The 19,829-nt window shown below is 47.5% G+C and overlaps 1 protein-coding gene across 2 annotated transcripts in view; it reads right to left on the minus strand.

Annotated features, from left to right (window-relative positions):
* Positions 1 to 2,379: 2,379 nt before the first annotated feature.
* Positions 2,380 to 19,829, minus strand: part of Dnmbp (dynamin binding protein) — a 95,043-nt gene continuing 77,593 nt past the window's right edge. For both annotated transcript variants that reach the window (XM_051146613.1, XM_051146614.1), the window contains 9 exons: positions 19,581 to 19,780; positions 18,343 to 18,473; positions 17,414 to 17,518; positions 12,146 to 12,274; positions 9,312 to 9,644; positions 8,652 to 8,831; positions 7,114 to 7,312; positions 4,751 to 5,304; positions 2,380 to 2,824 (listed from right to left, as the gene is read on the minus strand). In XM_051146613.1, coding sequence (XP_051002570.1) covers positions 2,639 to 2,824; positions 4,751 to 5,304; positions 7,114 to 7,312; positions 8,652 to 8,831; positions 9,312 to 9,644; positions 12,146 to 12,274; positions 17,414 to 17,518; positions 18,343 to 18,473; positions 19,581 to 19,780 — 2,017 coding nt within the window. In that variant the 3' untranslated portion in view covers positions 2,380 to 2,638. The remainder of the gene's footprint in view (positions 2,825 to 4,750; positions 5,305 to 7,113; positions 7,313 to 8,651; positions 8,832 to 9,311; positions 9,645 to 12,145; positions 12,275 to 17,413; positions 17,519 to 18,342; positions 18,474 to 19,580; positions 19,781 to 19,829) is intronic.

A 19,829-nucleotide genomic window follows, 5' to 3' on the forward strand; every position in this document is an offset into this window, starting at 1 on the left:
TTTAAGAAAACAGACTCCCTCCCCCAAAAGTCACTAACAGGCCTTAGCTCCTTGTTTAGGGTGGGGCTCAAGAACTCCTTCCCTTTGCACGCCAGAACATTGACTTGCTCAGCACTCCCTGACTTCTGGCTCTTACAATCTTTCTGCCCACATGTGGTCTCTGAAATGGAACATCTGTAACATCTGACCATTTGTGGCTGGACACTGCCCTCCCCTCTGCACTGTGACCAGTTGTGAGTTTCTGGGCTAACCACCATCCAGTGGCAAGTGTCCCTGAGGAGGCCTGGGCACTCTAACTCTCGGGGAGACAGGAATTTAGAGGGCAGTTTGATATGTGCATATAGCATAGTAGTAGTAATCAGTTCATGGGAGGGCCTGCGAACTCCCCAGTCATGGGTTCATACATAGCCATATTTCTGGCTCATTTTCATAGTGCTGGACAGTGCTGCACAGGCTGCTGGGTGAAGTGACCAGTGTCTTACTCAGCTGGGAACATAATTCTTGTATGTGAGAACACTCATGGAGGAAGAAATTCAGAACCTAAACAAGGGATCTGATGCACTCTTCTGGGTGTGTGTGAAGCCAGATTATTCATATACATTAAAATAAATATCTTTTAAAAAACTCAATGGAAAGGAAAGCCAGGATGTGATCTTGTCTCTGGCTCGTAAGTGTTAGGATTAAAGGTGCACACCATACACCCAACACCTCAGACTATATTAAAAACAAAAAACTCAAAGCTGGTTTTCAGGGCACATACACTTTTAACTTCACCACCCAGGTGAGGCAAGAAAATTTAATTTGAGACCTGTCTGGGCTATGTAACAAGATCAAGCAAAACCACTGTTGTAGAAGGTTTAATCACACTGTCAACTCCGAGATTATGTACTGGAAAAACTTGTTTCTAGTTGTGGTGTGGCTCTGCCCCAGCACACACTTTTAATCCAAGAGCTTTCTGTTTATTGTAAACAGGTGGTTGTGGTGTGGCTCAGCCCTGGTGCACACCTTTTATCCAAGGGCTCTCTATACACAGAATTAAATAAAGTTAAGCCTAGGTCAAGAGGCAAAGCAAGGAAATAGCTGACAAGGTGTGACCGTAAGTAAACAAAAAGGAGGGAAATTGAGTTGAGGGATTTAAGACAGTGTGAAGAAGGGCAAAGGCCTTTTTCCTTCTGGGGCAAGAGCTGAGCAGAAAGGTGAGCTGGGCGCTTTCTCTGCCTCTCTGACTGACCTAGCAGGTTTCCACCCCACATCTGGCCCAAGTCTTTATTGGTAAAATCAAATGACTGGAATTTTGTATTTTAAAAACAACACACCATCCCCCCAAAACAAAGGGGGAAAAAGCCTTAGACTGAATCAATGACTCAAATATATGACCATAAATTGTAGAAGTACTGGAAGAAAATGAGGTTCTCTTTGTCTCACTTGGGCAAGAATGAGAAAGAAGGTTCAGACTCAAGATGAAGAAAGGACACTTATGGTCAATAGAAATGCTTTTATTTATAAAATAGCTATTTAAATATAAACATCTCTAAATATGAACACTTTGTAAGGGGCCAGGACAGTGGCGTAGAAGCCGTGGATGGAGCGTCTACAGGCGTGTGCTGATTCACCAGGATTTTAAGGCCACACACGCAGCTGGAGGTACAGTAGCTGGAAGGTTGGTGCTGCCACAGTCTCTGGCTCTGGGGCTGTTCCTTCCCATGAGGGTTTAGTGAACACCTCCCAGTCTTGGGTGCGAGGTCTCGCTAGGCACTTTAGCATCTGTTTGGCTTTGAATATGGCCTCTGAGTATATGGTAGTCGGTGGTGAGAAAGAAAATTACTATTTCCAAGTCTAAGACACGCATCTTCTGGGACCAATGATCCTACCTACCTCAAGCCACGTGGATTGTCTTGAACACATGCGGATGCAACCAGATGACAGCAGAGCTCTCTGGTGGAAAGGAGGCATCCAGGCTTCTGCCCGGCAGAACTAATACTTTTAGTGGCTGGTCGGAGTACTGACCCTGCTGGTCTGGGAAAGTCTGTCAGTTATTGCATACAGGGAGAAAGTTAGGAGATACCAGGGGACCATATAAAGTTGAAGTGAGTATCAGGGCAGATGTCAACACTTAACAGGAAAGCGGTGAAGTAAATAAGGTTAGCACTTTAAGACCTAGGAATGAGGAGCAAGTGTCAGAGAGAGAAGGTTGCTGGGCAACCGCAAGTGTCGCAGACACTCTGAAGCACCAGGTTTAGTGTGACCATGACAAAACCGTTACCATGTGTGGAGGCACAATGGAGGAGCTCTCAGAGCCTGCTCCTCTTCCTCCTGTGACTGCTCAGGTGACCACGGAGCTCAGGTGTCTTCTGATGCTGCACAGCTTCCCATGTACAATACTGCTTTTCTGATTGGGAACCTCTCATTTCCCACAGCTGAAACCTGCTTCCCGTGATCACTGAATCGTTGGCAAGCCTTGGGGTCCACCCACTTCAAATTCTAGCGAGCATCAAAGTGTACATCCCAAAGCTTATCTTGTGCTCCTTGTTATGAATAAGCAGTGTGGTGGGGCCCTGCTCAGGAGCAGGTGCCTGGAGCCCACCAGAACCTTTCAGCAGACTGAAAGTGGCAGCAGAGGGTGGAAAGCAACTTGGGCTCAAGTGTACTCAGTTTTTCTGATATAATTGGATGGGACATAGCCCCTTTTCCCATTAACTTCAGCCAACCACCACTCAGTATTGCCTGTGACATCTTTAAACTCAAGGATCCTGAGTCTCTGATTGGCTGACACACTCAATTCATTTGGGTTTCGAGCCTTGAAGGTATAGACGGCAAAATAGACCTGTGTGAGGGAAAGAGAGAGGGTTAAGAACCTGCTTGCAGCAATGCTATGAGGGCAACTGTCTACAGTGTGTATCTACTGAACATCCATGGGCTTGAAAGCAAATTTTCTTTTTTTCTTTCTTCTTCTTTTTTTTTCCCTAGGATATCTCTATGTAGACCAGGCTGTCCTCAAACTCAAGAGATCTGCCTGCCTCTGCTTCCAGAGTGCTTGGATTAAAGGCGTGCACCACAACCTGGCTAAAAGCTGAATTTCTAATCTGATTTAACTTAAGAGTTTAAGCAGCTATATATGACTGGAGTATTCCATAACGAACAGGGCAGAGGAAAAGAAAATTGAAACTACCTCAGTATGGTGGCAAATGCTCTTATGCCAGGGCTCAGGAGGCAGAGGATGGAGGAAGGCCACCAACTGGAGGCCAGCCCAAGATACACAGTGAGACCCTGTCTCAAAAACAAAAACCTCTCAAACATGCAGACCTTCATTTTTCACAATAGCCTTAAAGAATAGCAGGAAGCTTCGGCCATGGAAGATGGACGATCTATGGGGGACCCTTCCTATGCCCAGATTCTGTATTCCACCTAGAAATTATCTATCAGCGTAGCCCAGGCCCCCAGCTTAGCATGCCCCAAACTCTAGGCTCCATTTCAGAGCAGCAAAGCAAAGCAAAACCCCAAGCCAAATTAAAGTAATAATAAACGATTAATCTCAAAGTAAGAAAGGCAGGTCTGGGCCCAGGGGTCCTGCTCAAACTATGGTACCAGCCAAGGACAGTATGTGCAGTAAACGTCAAACCCCTACCCAGCTCTAGCCAATGGACAAGACATTCTCCACAGTTTAGTGGAGAGTGGGGACTGACTTACATATGAACTCTGGTGCCCCATATTTGACCACGTCCCCTGCATGAGGAGGCCTGGTGACACTCAGAGGAAGGATAGCAGGCTACCAAGAAGAGACTTGATACCCTATTATCATATACAGGGGGAGGAGGTCCCCCTCAGTCACAGTCATAGGGGAGGGGAGTAAGGGGAAAGCAGGAGGGATGGAGGAATGGGAGGATACAAGGGATGGGATAACTATTGAGATGTAATATGAATAAATTAATAAAAAAAATTTAAACACACACACACATACACACAAGGCAATCTGTAGGATCTGTAGGTGCTTTGAGGAGGACACAACACGGGGGTTGAGGGTGCTTGGTGGTGGGAGGAGCTGTGAGGCCTCAGGGGCTAGATACACACCCAAGGGCTAGCTGCTTCAGGACGGGCTCAGCAAGTCTGTGAGGCTAGCTGAGTTCCCTTGTCAATACGTCAGGAATACTGTCCACTCGGGTCAGAACTGGTGTTTGCCCTGGGCTGTCGGCAGAGAGAATCACTAGACAGAAGCCAGCCGGTGCCACCCTCAGCGGTGGCATGAAAGCCACAGTGGGAAGTTGAGAACTGGCTTCTAGATTCCGGACTCCAGCAGAGGCAACGCAACACAGCCCACATCTCCTAACTCTGCTTAGGAAATCACTGCTGCGGGCGCCTCGGCAACCAAGGTTCAGCCTCTAGTCAAAGTGAGGGACCAACACACAGGACAGAAAGGTGATGCCTGGCTCACAGGCAGGAGCCTGCCATATCAAACCAGGAAAAACTAAAACAGCCCTGCATTTCATCTCTAGATTTCTAGGAACAAAAACATACCAAAGCATATAAAAAAGCCAGAATGGGTGTCACTTTGGCATCTTTTAAATGCCTAGTCATAAAACAGAAGGGCCCTGGGGATGGTGTGTGTGTGTGTATGGGGGGGGCTTGCTCCCTTGGACAGCAGGGTTCTAGGACATGTAGGACAGGATGGGGTCACAGCCCTCCAGGCCCTCCTCCCCTATACTCACTCACATCTGCCCACACTCTGGAGCTGGACAGGAGTGGGGATGCATACCTGGTTGCCTTCTGTCTCTCCACTTCCAAGCCCTCTGTTTCTGTCCTCTGGAGTCTGACAGGCTCGTGTACTTCTTTTTATGGAGTCATAGCCTTGCTCATTTTGCCCTGGTACAGAGTAACCGACCGCCTGTGGATGCCTGGAGCTTCGCTGGCAGCCCCTCACGGTCGAAGAGGGTTGGCTGATGTCTCTGGAGCCCTCAGCAGTGTCCCCTGGCCTGTGCTGCCAGGCAGAGTCTGGGTCTGAGGAGCCCCTGGAAGGTCCAGTTTCTGGACTGCCCCTGTTCAAGGATGCACCGAGAGTTCCTTGGTCACAGTCCTTCAGCAAAGGTGCATCCTGAGGCTGCTTCGGGGAAAGTCCCGCGGTGGAGGACACAGTGATGCTGTTGGAGTTCAAGGTCAAGGCACTGTTGCTGTTCTGCCGATGATGGACCCTGGGGGACGAGCCACTGTGCTCAGATTCTGTGGAGGAGTGGCTGCCCACGGAGGCATCGGAGTGGCTGCGCCGCGGATTGTAAGGCTTCAGGAAGGAGCTGTACACAAAGCCTTTGGTGACTGCGAAAAGAAAGAAAACAGCCTCAGCCTGGAGCAAGAGGAGAAGGAGAGAGAGAGAGAGAGAGAGAGAGAGAGAGAGAGAGAGAGAGAGAGAGAGAGAGTGTGTGTGTGTAGTGGGGGTCAGGGAATTTACAAAATACAGTTTAAAATCTAGGTCAATGGGAGCAACAGCTGTTCTTCTGGAGGCCTGAGTTTGATTCCCAGCACCCACACAGGAGTCACAACCATCCATAACTCCAGTTCTAGGAGGCCCAACGCCACCTCTGGCTTCCACAGGCACCAGGCATATGTGGTGCACAGACATACATTCAGTCAAACTAAAAAAAAAAAAAAAAAAAAAAAAAAGCCAGGTAAGAGTGACAAAATCAAGTGCTTGCAACATCCAATACCAGGAGATGAGCCGTATCTCTGGCTTCCTTCTAAGCCATTCTTACAGCTTTACAGCTCCACAACGCTAAAATGATAAGGATGTCTGTGGATGATTGACAGAACAGTGAAAAATAAAATAAAATTTAAAAATCACATTTATTTAAAAACAACAACCTGTAACCTCAGCCACCTCAGCCCCTCAGAATGACCACCTTGGACTGTCCCTCCACACACCAGAACCATCTGAGGGCCAGGGATGTCTGGCTGCTCTGAGCATTCTAGGGCAGGATAACGACTCTGGTCCAGCACACAGCCCTGTTCAGCATGTGCTTGATTGGACAAGTAACAATGACAATGACAAAGGGCTCTCGGCCACACATTCCAAACACAAAAGCGGTTCTTGTCCTACAGAAGAGAAATCGGAGGCGCACAGACCCATGGCATGTAACTCCATGAGTGAGAAGTGTCTCCCTCATGATTTTTAATGAAACGCTAGCATTATTTTAGTCTTACTGCATTTTTTTCTTTGTTTTGGTCCTAGGTCTCTGATCATGAAGGAATTCCAGCTTCCTAGATCCAAGGGGCTCTCCTGTGTCTCTCACATGGGAGGCTGTTTTTGGACACAGTGTGAGGTATGTCATCTGGCTTTTTACATGGATTCTGGGTCTGAACTCAAACCTCAGGCTGGTAAAGCACTAGCAACTGAAGCACCTGCCCAGCCCACAAGATGCTTTTTTAAAAACCCCAAAATGATAAAAATTGGCCTATGCCCCCAAGTATCTAGAACACTTAGGCTAGGGGCTTTGAAACGCATAGTTTTTGTTGTTGGTTTTGTTTTTTGCTTTTTTTGTTTTTTGTTTTGATTTGAGGAATGTTAAATACTTATCTATTTTATAACCCTTCACAGCAAAGTATATAGTGAGTCACGCTGGGAAAGGTGAGTTAGGATTACAAATTTGTTCCCGATGCTCCATTCAGGTTTTGACAAGAGGGTTCTGAAAAGGCCCTGTCTTTTCTCAACTTGCTGGAGTTTGGAATTGTGGGGGGACAGATTACACTAAAGCTCCTAGTCCTCCTCCAAAAATAAAAAAAGAAAGCTATGAACTGTCTGGTTTCAAGTCACTCTCTAACAGCCATGAAGTACCATGGTTACAGGGGAAAGCTGACAAAAGCATGGGCATTAAACTCACACAGTTTCCAGAATCAGAGGACAAGAAAAAGATGGCAACATAAATAAGTAACAGAGTTGTCTCTGGAAGTTGTCACAGTCTGAAGCAGGAGACTTCAGTATCAACCTGGGCCCTTCTACGTTACCTCCCCGTTAGTCAAAGGTGCGCACCTTTCCTCACCCGGCCGCACTTACCCAGTGCCTGGCCCTCACCTCCATTGTCGATGAGCCAGCGGTTCTGACTGCCCATTTACCCAGTGCCTGGCCCTCACCTCCATTGTCAATGAGCCAGCGGTTCTGACTGCCCATGGGGTCTTTCTTTTTGATGACGCCCACCAGGTCGCCTTCCAAAAGGGAGACATCCAAGTCCTGAGCAGCGTTGAAGTTCCGTCCCACCTGGAAGAGCTTCTCGGGTGGGTACCTGGCCAGCAGGGAGCTCCGCAGCTCTTCTGACTGCAGCATGTAGCTTGGCTGAGGGGACAACAGGGCCAGTCAGAGACCCACCCCGGCCTTCACCCTAGCTCTGTGTTTTAATCTCAACCTGCCAGCGAAGGAGCAAGGCACCAGCCCTGAGCCACCCAGCCACAAAGGACACTTTTATAACTAAGTCAGGCGGTGTCAGGTAAAATGTTTGGAAAATGTTTTGGTGTCACTGAAGCTATGAGGCAAGCTAACACCCTTATTTTATGCAAAAATAAAAATACCAACAAAAATAAGATTAAAATGCTACTAAACAATCAAAAACTGGGGCTGGGGGAGGGAGGGTGCTATAGCCCAATAGTAGAGCATATTTCTAACATTCACAAAGCCTTGAGTTCAATGTCTAGTACCAAAACAAAATGAAACTTAAAATGGGAAAAAAAAATTTCAAATACCCAGTGTATTACTAAGTCTTATACATTGCTAGGTAAACTTAGATAATGAGAATTAAATTAAAGGCAGGGGCTGGAGATGATTCAGGGTCAAGGGTGCTCACTGCAAGAGCAGAGGACCTGTGCACCCATGTCAGACAGCATATGACCATCTGTAACTGCAGCCCCAGAGAATTCAATGCCCTCTTTTGGATTTCACAGGCAACTACACACATAATTTAAAACAACAACAACAACAAAAATCTTAAAAATGAAAAACTAAAGGCATTAACAAACCCAAATGCTCCCTTGTAAAGTAAAGGACCGCCCATGGGTTCCATGGAGCAAATGGCTAAGACAGGAAGGCCACTAGTTCTTCTGGGTGGGAGCCCATATGACCTGGGATATCTTACCCACAAGCCATAGTGCTATTCCAGGTAAAGAAGCCATTAACAATTTGGCCGTGCTCGCTTTCCTCACACGTGACCAGGAGGAGGCCTGACAGAATGAGTCTCTAACTGATTTCCCTTCATTAATCATCAATGCTTTACTAAGATCCCAGATTGATTTAGGAGGTAGCTTGAGAGTCACATCAGGACTCAAGGTGGTCCCAGTCGGGTACCAGCAACTGCATCAGTGATGCTCGGGGAAATAGCCTGGGTTGGAACAGGCCCAACCGACAACCTCAGGCCATCCATTTACTATGAAAAGTCCAAACACCCACCAGTCTCCTCACAGGCCGAGGCACAGCAGGCTCTTCGTTATTAATGTCCACCTGCACAGTGCTTCTGTGTTGGGCAACGCCACGCCTCACCTCAGTTAACCCTGGTAATGGCCCTGTGAGGCAGGGCTGTCGACTGTCAACTACCATCTGGGTTAAGGATGAGGAAGCCAGAAGATAAGCTCAGATGCTGGTATGTACAGGTCAGTCCTCGGAGCCACACTAGGTGTCTACTCACCATGGCCAGGAAGGGCTTCCGCGCTGACTGGCGGTCTGTGGCTTTCCTCTCGAAGGGCCTTCTGGGAGCTGGGAGGGACTCGGGGAAGAAGGTGAAGACCTGGAGCTGCTGTAGAACCCGGCTGTGCTCCTCATGGAAAATGGCGATCAAGTTGCCTTCCCGGTCGGTGGCCCTCAGCAACTGCAGACCATAGGGAAGGAGAGGACACAGATGAAAGATCCCTGGATGACAGGGTCTTGAGAGCAGTGCCTCTCAACCTTCCTAGTGCTGCGACCCTTCAATACAGCTCCTCACGTTGTGGTGACCCCAACAGTCTTAGGCGACCCCTGTGAAAGCATCGTTCGATGCCCATGCAAAGGGGTTGTGACCCGCAGGCTGAGAACCACCACTTTAGAGAGCCACTGCACACTACGGTCAGCTGTAGGTGGCTGAATCATAGGGCAGCTGATGCAGGAGACAAGGCACCCTGTTCACTGCCTTTGAGCCCGCCCTTCTAGAAACTGCTCAAGACGGAAAAAAAAGTTCCAACCACCAGAGGCATCATGGCACCATGACTGGGCAGGTCCCTGACAGGCAGGACCTAAGTGACCCTCCTATGAGTTCCAGAAAGTAGGCATCATAGCCCAGAGCTGACACGGCCCAGCAGAGGGGCAGACTCACCGACAGCAGCGGCTGCAGCTGCTCCAGCGCCTGCTGCACGAAGTCACACTGGGCTTCGGCGTAGCCGTGGATGCAGTTGGTGAAGAGGCCCTGGGCATACTGCTGGAACTTGGGCAGCTCGTCCAGCAGCTGGGCGTTCAGGGCCTCGTAGTTGTTTCGGGCTGACTGCAGCTCCTCCAGAGTCTTCTTGTCCTTGAGCTTCTCCGCCCGCTCCGTGCAGTTGTAGAAGTCCAGGAGCTTGTCGAAGCGCTTCTGCACCAGCTTGTGGGGCCCCGTGAACATGTTCAACAGCTGGTTCAAGGGATTGATGACCAGCCGCTCAGTCCTCTCCTTCTGCGGGGACAAAAAACGGCATGTTGCAGCCAGGCACGCCTTTAATCCCAGCACTTGGGAGGCAGAGGAAGGTGGATCTTTGAGTTCGAGGGCAGCCTGGGCTACAGAGTGAGTTCCAGGACAGCCAGGGTTGTCTCAAAAACAAAACAAGTCACACTGCTCATCTGGTAAGCACCTTACTTTTGTCCCCAAATCACTTTAAGGCTGATTTGGTCATGTCTTATACTCCTCTTTGCTCTACGGCCAAGGTGACCCTGTGTAGACCCGACACCCCACTGTGCTTCACCTTTACGACTGGACCTTTGCCAGCTAGGTCGCTCCCTCATTAGCCTCTTTGCTGATGAATGCTAACATACACCTCAGGTGCTGTGTGACTAGTCTGCGAGGTTACCCCAATACATGTGCTGTCTACAAAGCTTGATTTTTTTTTTTAATGTAGAAGTTTATTTAAGTTAATTTTTTCATCTTTTTTTAAATTTAAAAATAAAACCATTCATATTACATCTCAATTGCTATCCCATCCCGTGCATCCTCCCATTCCTCCCTCCCTCCCGCTTTCACCCCATTCCCCTTCCCTATGACTGTGACTGAGGGGGACCTCCTCCCCTAGAATATGATGCTAGGGTATCAAATTTCTTCTTGGTAGTCGGCTATCCGTCCTCCGAGTGCCGTCGAGCCTCCCCATCAAGGGGACATGCCCAAATATGGGGCACCAGAGTTCGTGTGAAAGTCAGTCCCCAGTCTCCACTTAACTGTGGAGAATGTCCTGTCCCTTGGCTAGGTCTGGGTAGGGGTTTGATGATGACTGCACATATTTTCCTTGGTTGGGCCCAGATCCACCCATCATAGTGTTCTTCTTATAGGTTTCTAGGACCTTCTGGATCCATCTATTTCCCTATCTCCTATATTTCTCTCACCTTAGGATGTCCTCACCTCTATCCCACTTTACTGGTAAGTGAAGACTTTCATGAGACATGCCCCTTGGGCTAGATTTTTGAACTGCAGACTGAGTGCTTAACTCTGGGAGTGTGTCCTCTCTCAGTTTCTAGTCTAGCAGTTCTCAACCTTTGGGAGGGTCAGCTGACCCTTTCACGGGGTCGCATATCCGATATTTACATTACAATTCATAAGAATAGCAAAGCAGGGCTGGAGAGATGGCTCAGAGGTTAAGAGCACTGTCCGCTCTCCCAAAGGTCCTGAGTTCAAGTCCCAGCAACCGCATGGTGGCTCACAACCATCTACAATGAGATCTGGTTCCCTCTTCTGGTGTGCAGGCACACATGTGGGCAGAATGTGTATAAATAATAATTAAATAAATCTTAAAAAAAAAAAAAAAGAATAGCAAAGCTTCAATGATGAAGTAGTAACAAAATAATGTTCTGGCTGGGGTCACCACAGCATGAGGAACTGCGCTGCAGGGTCGCAGCACCAGGAAGGGCGAGAACCAACGATTAGTCATTACTGCATGGTGATGCCAACTCTCCAGAAGGTATTATTCTCTTATTGCTTCTAGGAAGGCAGACATTGAGAGTATACCACTAAACACATAAAAATATAAACAGGTACTCAGTAGTGCACGATCTGATTGAGGGGGGGCATTATCAGAAGTGGGGGGTAGGTGCCCTGGTGTCGTTCCTTAGGGGCCATTTACCTTATTTTTGAGAAAGGTCTCTTGTCGCCCTGAAATATACCAAGTAGGCTTGAATGGGTGGCCAGTGAGCTACCTGCCCCTACCTCCCCAGTGCTGAGACTACAAGTGTGCACCACCATACTGCTATTTTTTAACAAGAGTACTAAGCCCGGGGTGGTGGCACATGCCTTTAATCCCAGCACTCAGGTAGGCAGAGGCAGGTGGATGGCTGTGAGTTAGGTACCAGCCTGGGCTACACAGAGAAACCCTGTCTCAAAAAAACCAAAAAATAAAAAAATAAATAAAAATACTGGAGATAGAATTTTAGGTTCTCAGGCCAGACATGGTGGCACACGCCTTTAATCCCAGCACTCAGGAGGCAGAGGCAGGAGGATTTCTGTGAGTTTGAGGACTGTCTACTTAGTGAGTTCTAGGATAATCAGGGTTTTGTAGAAAGACTCTGGCCCAAAAAGCCAAAAAAAAGAAGAAGAAGAAGAAGAAGAAGAAGAAGAAGAAGAAGAAGAAGAAGAAGAAGAAGAAGAAGAAGAAGAAGGACTTTTGGTCCTCAAGCACTTCACCAGCTGAGCTGAGCCATCCCCAGCCCTCCTCCCACATCACTTAGAGAATTCCTGTTGGAGCCCTTGGAAGTTTCCAGTGGGCACACCTGTTTTAGCCTTACTCCCTGCAGAGAGTGCTGACAAACCCTAGGCACACACAATTACTAGCAATTAAAGAACCCCACCCCTCTTGGGAAGTTCTGATGTGCACAGTGAGAGATGCCCCTGGGCTCTGTGGGAGGGAAGTGTGAGCTGCCCTCTGAGAAAGGCCTGGGAAGGACGCCTTGGAGAGGGGGCTGCACAAAGTCACTCACAAAGCGCGTGAAGAGCTGGTCACTGATGTAGCGATGCACCTTCTCGAATTGCTCCAGGTCATGGTGTCCCCTCTCCACGCACAGATCCCACATGCTCATGGCTGCCACCACTTTCACACATGCAGACTCCTGGAGTGCACAAGAAAGACACAGTAAAACTGCAAAGAACTTCCTGGTCCTCAGCAAGCACCCTGTGCAGCAGCCTGTGGCACTGATCCTACCACGCAAACCTCCCCTCTCGAGAGTGATACTTTCACTTTGAGACAGGCATGCCTTTATAAACGATGTATGGGGCCCAGAGAAAAGAACCTGTAGCTAGAGAGACACTCATGAATTTATCAGCTTAGCACTTTTTATACCCCAGCAGGAAAATGTTGTTGTTGTTTAATAAAGATTTAAAAAAAAAAAAAAAAAAAGGCTGGGTGGTAGTGGCACACACCTTTAAATATTAATCCCAGGACTCAGGAGGAAGAGGCAAGTGGATCTCAGTGAGTTCAAGGCCAGCCTGGTCTATAGAGAAAATTCTGGTCTATAGGACAACCAGGGATACACAGAGAAACCCTGCCTGGAAAAACAAAAAACAAAACAAAACAAATAAAGAAAAACAAAAGACTAAAAAAAGAAAAAAAAGTGTGGGGCCCGGTAGTGGTGGCATAGGCCTTTAATCCCAGCACTTGGGAGGCAGAGGCAGGTGGATCTCCGTGAGTTCCAGGACAGGTAGAGCTGTTATACAGAGAAACCCAGTCTTGAAAAACCAAAAGAAAAAAAAAAGAGTGTGTGTGTATGCGTGCGCACGCGCATGTGAGTACCCCTGGGGGCCAGACGCAGGCTTCACATCCCTTGGAGCAGGAGTTACAGACTCCTTCTGAAAAGCATGGACCCAAGAAAGTTTGTTTCTCTTTTTAATATGGAAGGCTTCGAGTACTGTGTGTTACCCTTGAGCAGGAGGCATGCTAACCTTTTCTGTGTTGTCTGGATTTTAGGTACATGTCAAACAAGTACTCCACAGTTTTAGGTCACCCTAAGTGAATCAACTGGGAACCCATGACTGCTAGAGGGTTAGTGAGCACCCACCTCCTGCGAGGTCTTGTCTCACACTGCCCCTCCTGAGGACAGCTGCGTCAACCTCTGTCCTGACAAACTGCCCTGCATCCCCCACTGACCTGGCTCCCCCGGTGGCTCAGTTACCCTGCGCTAAAGAAGAGAACTGCACAGGAGAGGCCCCCCGACACATCGTGACTGTTTTTGAGCTAGTTTTTTGTCTACTTGGCACAATGGCTGATGTTTTAAGTTTAGAAATTGACTACTGTTTTTTTATATTAATGCAAATGAAAACCAAATGCATAAAATCTCCAGAAGTATATCCCGAAGATCAACAAAAAAAGCCCTATAGCAAAACCCATCTGTGTCTCACGCACTAATAGTTTATAACATTTTTAGGTGTTTTACTTAAAATCACATACATATGGGGAGTCACATGTATAAATGAAAGCCCATAATTGTCAACAGGATGGGTTAAGAGTCTCCTTTTCTTCTCTAGTGCAGAACTAATAATGTAAAAGGTGATTGTTTCTTATTTTCTCTTAGGTAATGGAACGTAGGGTGTGGTGGTGCAAGACTGTAAGACCTAGCACCGGAGGGCTGGAGGCAAGAGGAATAGTTCATGGTTATCCTTGGCTGTGTAGTAAATTTGAGGCCAGCCTGGACTACATGAGATTTTACCTCAAATAAGGAACAAACAAAAATATTGCTGGGCGTGGTGGTACGCGCCTTTAATCCCAGCACTCAGGAGGTAGAGACAAATGGATCCCTGTGAGTTAGAGGCCAGCCTGGTCTACAAAGCGAGTCCAGGACAGCCAAGACTACACAGAGAAACCTTGTCTTGAAAAATGAAAACAAAGCAAAACAATATAAATATATATAATATATGTACATATATTACATATATCTTGTTTTATATTATATATATTAAGATATGTGCAGCCTATGTGCAATGTATATAGCAAGCTAGATAGCTTCCACATAGGTACCACCTCTGCCTCTCTCATCAATGTAGTTATTGCTGGGAAGAACCTTTCAGTTAGTGTCAGTGACAGAAGTGTTGCACACATTATCTCCTGACCTGTCCAGTGGTCAGAGCCATCTGTGGAACGGCTGGTAGTGTCACATAGGCCCTGCCTTATCCCCTTTGTCATTTTTTACATGAAAAAAAATTTGAGACAGTGCCATGCTGCAGCCCATCCTGTGATAAACCCACAGCTATCCCCCTGTCTCAGCCTCCTCAGTGCTGGGAGAACACCACCATGCTAAACTTATCTTTGGTTCTTTTATATTAAAAACATTTTTGAAAGCCAGGAATCTCCTTGAGAGACAATGACGGCCCCTTCTGATGAAAAAAGACGCAGACACACTACAGTGCACACACATGCGAGGTTCTACTAAATCTAGAGAAGTCAGAGAGAAGAGCAATGGCAGAGCCCGCCCAGTGCCCTGCAGCGCCTCCTGTTCCCTAGAGCTCTTAAGGTTCCAACAGCTCATAGCACTAAGTACCCACAAGAAGAAACTGGAAAGACCACACACTAGAAACAGTATATCTGAAAGATGAAGAAGAAAAAGAAATTACACTCAGATATAATAGATGTCAAGAAATAATCAAACACAGCTCTGAAATCAATAAAATGGAAACAAACAAAAATACAAAGAAACAATGAAACAGAGTTGGTTCTTTGAGAATCAACAAGATGGACAAACCCTTATCCACATGAAATAAAAGGTAGAGAGAGAAGATCTGAATTAAAAACACCCCTTGCAATAGCCTCAAAAAATATTAAATAACTTGAGGTAGCTCTAACCAAGCAAGTGAAAGACTTGTATAACTAAAACCTTTAAGACATTGAAGAAATAAATTGAAGACGCTATCAGGAGATGCAAAGTTCTCCCATGCCTGTGGATCAGTAGGATTAATATAGTAAAAATGGTCAACCTACCATTCTTCAGACTCAACGCAATCCTCATCAAAATTCTAATCACATATCATGAAAGGACAAGTTTCAACTAAAACAATCTTGAATAATCAAGGAAGTGCTGGAGGGATCACATTCCTGCTTTCATGCAGTACTATCGAGTTTTAGGAATAAAAACAGCATGATACTGGCACAAAAACAGGCATGTGATCAAATGGAGTCAAACTGAAGACCCAGACGAACATCCATACGCGTATACACACCTGATATTTGATAAAGAAGCTAGAAATACACACTGGGGGAAAAAAGATAGCATTTCTAACAGACGGTGCTGGTCAAATTGGATGGTCACGTGTAGAATGCAAAGAGAGCCATACTTATCGCCCTGGACAAAACTCAACTCCAAATGGATCAAAGACTTCAACAAAAGAGCAGATACATTGAGTAGAAGAGAGTGGGGAACAGCCTAAACTCCGGCACGGGAGACAACTTTCTGAACTAAACAACATCAGCACAGACATGAAGATCATAAACTAATAAATGGGACCTCAAAAAAAAATCGAGAAACTTCTGCACGGCAAAGGACATTACATCCAAGTGGCAGCCTACAGAACGGGAACAGAATTTTATTAACTACACATCTATTATCCAAAATATAAAAAAAAACAAAAAATACTGGATATCAAAAAACCACATAACACACTGGGCTTGGTAGGTCACGCCTTTAATCCCAGTACTTGGTAGGTCACGCCTTTAACCCCAGTACTTGGGAGGCAGAGGCAGGCGCCTGTTGGGGGTGGGGGGGGGGGGGGGGGCAAAAAAGCAAACAGCTGGGTGCAGTGGCATGCGCCTATAATCCCAGCACTGCAGGAGGCAAAGGCAGGTGCATCTCTGTGAGTCCAGGATAGCCAAGGCTACACAGAGAAACCCTGTTTTGAAAAACTAACCAACCAAACAACAAATAACCCAATTTAAAAACAAGGTAGAGGCTAAACAAAGAATTCTCAAGGGGAAACTCAAATGGCTGAGAAGCACTTGAATTGTTCAATGTCCTTAGCCATCGGGGAAATGCAAGCCAAAACTTCTTTGAGACGTCATCTTACACTAGTCAGAATGGCCAAGACCAATAAAACAAATGACAGCTCACACTAGTGAGGATGTGGAGCAAGGGAAACAGCCATTGCTGATGAGAGTGCAAACTCATAAAGTCATTATGAAAATCAGAGTGGCAGTTCATCAGAAAGATGAGAGCAGATCCAGGCTTACCACTCTGGGGCATATACACAAAGGACGTTTCATCCCACTAGAGACACTTGCTCCACCATGTTCATTGCTGCTCTATTCCTAACAGAAACTGGAAATAGCCTAAATGCCAACCAATGGAGGAATGGATAGAGAAAATGTGGTACATTTACACAATGGAAGATTACTCCACCATTAAAAAAAAATGAAATCATGAAATTCAGAGGTAAATGGATGGAACTAGAAAAAAAAATCATCCTAGGCTGGGCATGGTGGCGCACACCTTTAATCCCAGCACTTGGGAGGCAGAGGCAGGCGGATCTCTGTAAGTTCGAGGCCACCCTGGTCTACAAAGCAATTCCAGGACATGCAGGGCTGTTACACAGAGAAACTGTCTCAGAAAACAAAAACAAGAACAAAAAATCATCCTGAGTGACGTCATCCAGACCCAGAAACACAAATACATATTTGCTTATATGTGGATGTTAGATGTTAAATCAGACAATCAAGCTACAATCTGTAGAACCACAGAGGTTGGTAAGGGACTGGGGGAAGGACACATCTTCCTAGGAAGGGGATACGGACAGTCTGGGTGGAGGGAGGCAGGGACAAGGGGAATAGACTAGAATGGGATGATCAAACAAGGAAGGAGAGGGGAGGGGGGACAAGGGAGGGAACACAGTGAGTGACAGCTAAAACTAAAGGCCATTTGAGGGGGTCACATGGAAACCTAATACAGTAGACGCTTCCTACACTACGTCCGTATAATGAAGACAATCTGAATGAAATCACCGAGTGACGGGCAAACCAGAGCTCCAACTGGACATCTCCCATGGCCAAATGAAGCTTCTACTGGGAATGGGATACATCGATTGTGTTGTTGGTCAAGGGGTCCCATGGGAACCCCCAAACAATCCCAGCTGTTGAAAAGGCTCTCCACAAATTGATGGTGAGACCTTACTGCTGAAAAAACACAGGCACGGCTCATTGCACATGGAGAGGCTGAGCTGGTGCCTGCCTAGAGCCTTCACGCCTGCTGGCTAGCGCTCTAGCTGATACTCACCCGTATATGCTGGAGGTAGACAGATAGGTCTCGGATAAAAGATTTAATCAATCTCTCCTGCATCCGGAAGTTCTTTTCTGTCTCTTCAAATACTTCATCTTTTAGCTGGTCAAAAGGAATGTTTTTAGAGACTTTAGACTTTCTCTCAATAGACCTTATTAGCAAAAGTATCTTAGAAACATCTTTCACCCAAAAATGTAAACCTGCTGTTTCCTTGAATCACATGAAACTGAGTCTGGATGCCCGCCTCAGTGACTCGGAATTCTGAAACACACGTGGACCTGCTTACTTCCAAACTGACTTTGCCTCTGTGCCCTAGCGGCACTGCTGTCCTCTCCATTCCTGGGATCGCCACATCTGCCTGCCAGAACCTTTTCCCTTGTACCCACCCAGCCAGTGGGCGCCTCCCCTTCTCCCTCCCTGAAGGCCCAGATGAACTCAGGTTCAGAAGCACACTCTCACTAAACTCCTGTGTCAGAAGACTGCACTCAGAACCAAGTGCCAGCCACGGCATGCGAGTGCCCTCTGCCATGCATCTTCCCCGGTTACCATCTGTATGTGGCACCCAGGACGGAGACTTTCAGGTCTACAACTGACAGGCTGTGGTTTAGATTGCGCAATCTCCTACTTTTATGTTTTCCCCTTTGTAACATAAGGCATCCTCCTAGGTGATCTTTTAAATCCCTTCTAGCTTAATATGTCTGCACTGTGGCTCAGGCTCCGCAAATAGATTATAAGCCTCTCAGAGGTACAGAGACCACAAGAACTATTATACGCTGGCCCAGCTGGCTGCCTAATTTGCCTCTGTGCCCCGCTTCCACTAACCAGCAAAACCCCAGAGGAGACACCAAGAAGGGTCCCATGCCATTCCATGCCAACCCATGCCAGAAGCTGCCCGGGAGACCCTGCAGGGGAGGGGACGGGCTCACCTGAGGAGCGAAGCCAGTGAGGTGTTTCAGGTGACTGCTGACCCGGTTGGACTTCTTGATGATGGAGTGGATGTTGAGCTTGGAGATCTTCTCCATCAGAGTGTCTTCGTCACCTTTGCGGTACTTGAGCACTAGGAGGTAAATCAAGGCCACTGGTCAACACCCCCACCCCCACCCCCAACCTCGTCCCTAAGCCTGAGGTCAGTGGGCCTCACAGTCCAGAAACACAGAGGCTCTTTCTAGAAACAACAGAAAGTGGAATGGACCCAAGCAATAACTTGTAACTGAGCAGACAAAATGTTTGTCCCAAGAGCCGGTCTAGGCAGAGGCATGGCTCCCAGGCACGGAGAGCCTGGCAGCCAGGGGGAGGGCTGGGAGTGGAGCTGTACAGCTGGGGGCCAGGGCTGTCTGTGGGTTCCACACTCAGATCTGTCCCTAGCCAAGGCCCAGTTTTAGAAAAGCCATTTTACTCCCAGAAAACTCTGGAGATTGCAGCCAACGGGAATGGTGGAAGTGGCACCAAAAGGATACCCTGCCACTGTGAAAGAGGACATTACAATCAGGAGCTGAACCTAAAGGAAGGGCCCCGAGGGCAGGGAGCTCCGAAAGCCACCGTGGCACTCACTACCCGGTGACACGACAGAGGGAAAGGCAGCCAGCAGAGTTTTCCTGTAGTTACTCTAACTCCACAGAAGCGCAGGGAGGAGGCCAATGTGCCCTTCTACTGACTGACCCTCTGAATCCCGACTCAGCGCAATCTCCACACTGCGTCTGCTAAGTGCTTATTCAGTAAGAGAAGGGGCAAGAGAGAATGCAACAACTCAGCTTATTGTTTGGGGGGACGAGTGGGCATCAGTTAGCCGACTGCACAGGGCTTGGGGGGGGAGTGGAGATAAGGGGCTATCAGAGAGTGCGGGGAGATGAGGGGCTATCAGAGAGTGCGGATGCTGGGCACAGGTGCTAATATGCGATGAATCCTCCCATCACCACTGCCCAGACCACCCACATACCTCCTGCAGAGGCTTTTTCCATCCCACCACTTAGTGCTTAATCATCCATGCTTGTTTCCAACTGTCCAGAGTGGTGCCTGCTATCATTGCCCGACTTTCTCAAATCCCATTACTGTTTCTTGCTCCCGGCTCCATCACACCTAGCCTCTGCCTTGTCTAAGAAAAGCCTTCTAGAGGGAGGGCCTGGCAGCCAGGAGACCTCCTTTGAGGTAACTGCGCCTTTCTCACCTAGATCCTTCCGACGCTTGTATTCATTAATGTTAATATTGATCTCCTTGACGGCAAGGACTGCGCTGGTTAAGGGCACCTTATCCGGGTGGGATTCAGGGGTGGAATTCAGCAACTCCATCAGCAGCAGTGGGTAACGCATTACCCTCTGTACGGGTTTGATGAGGAAGGAGCCCAGGTTGATATAATTGGTGCATCCCCTGTAAAAGTGAGCAGAAAAGGACTTCGGTCAAGGACAGTGCTAAGGTG

The sequence above is a fragment of the Acomys russatus genome, chromosome 5, assembly GCF_903995435.1.
Source record: "Acomys russatus chromosome 5, mAcoRus1.1, whole genome shotgun sequence".
In the NCBI taxonomy this organism is placed as follows: Eukaryota; Metazoa; Chordata; class Mammalia; order Rodentia; family Muridae; genus Acomys; species Acomys russatus.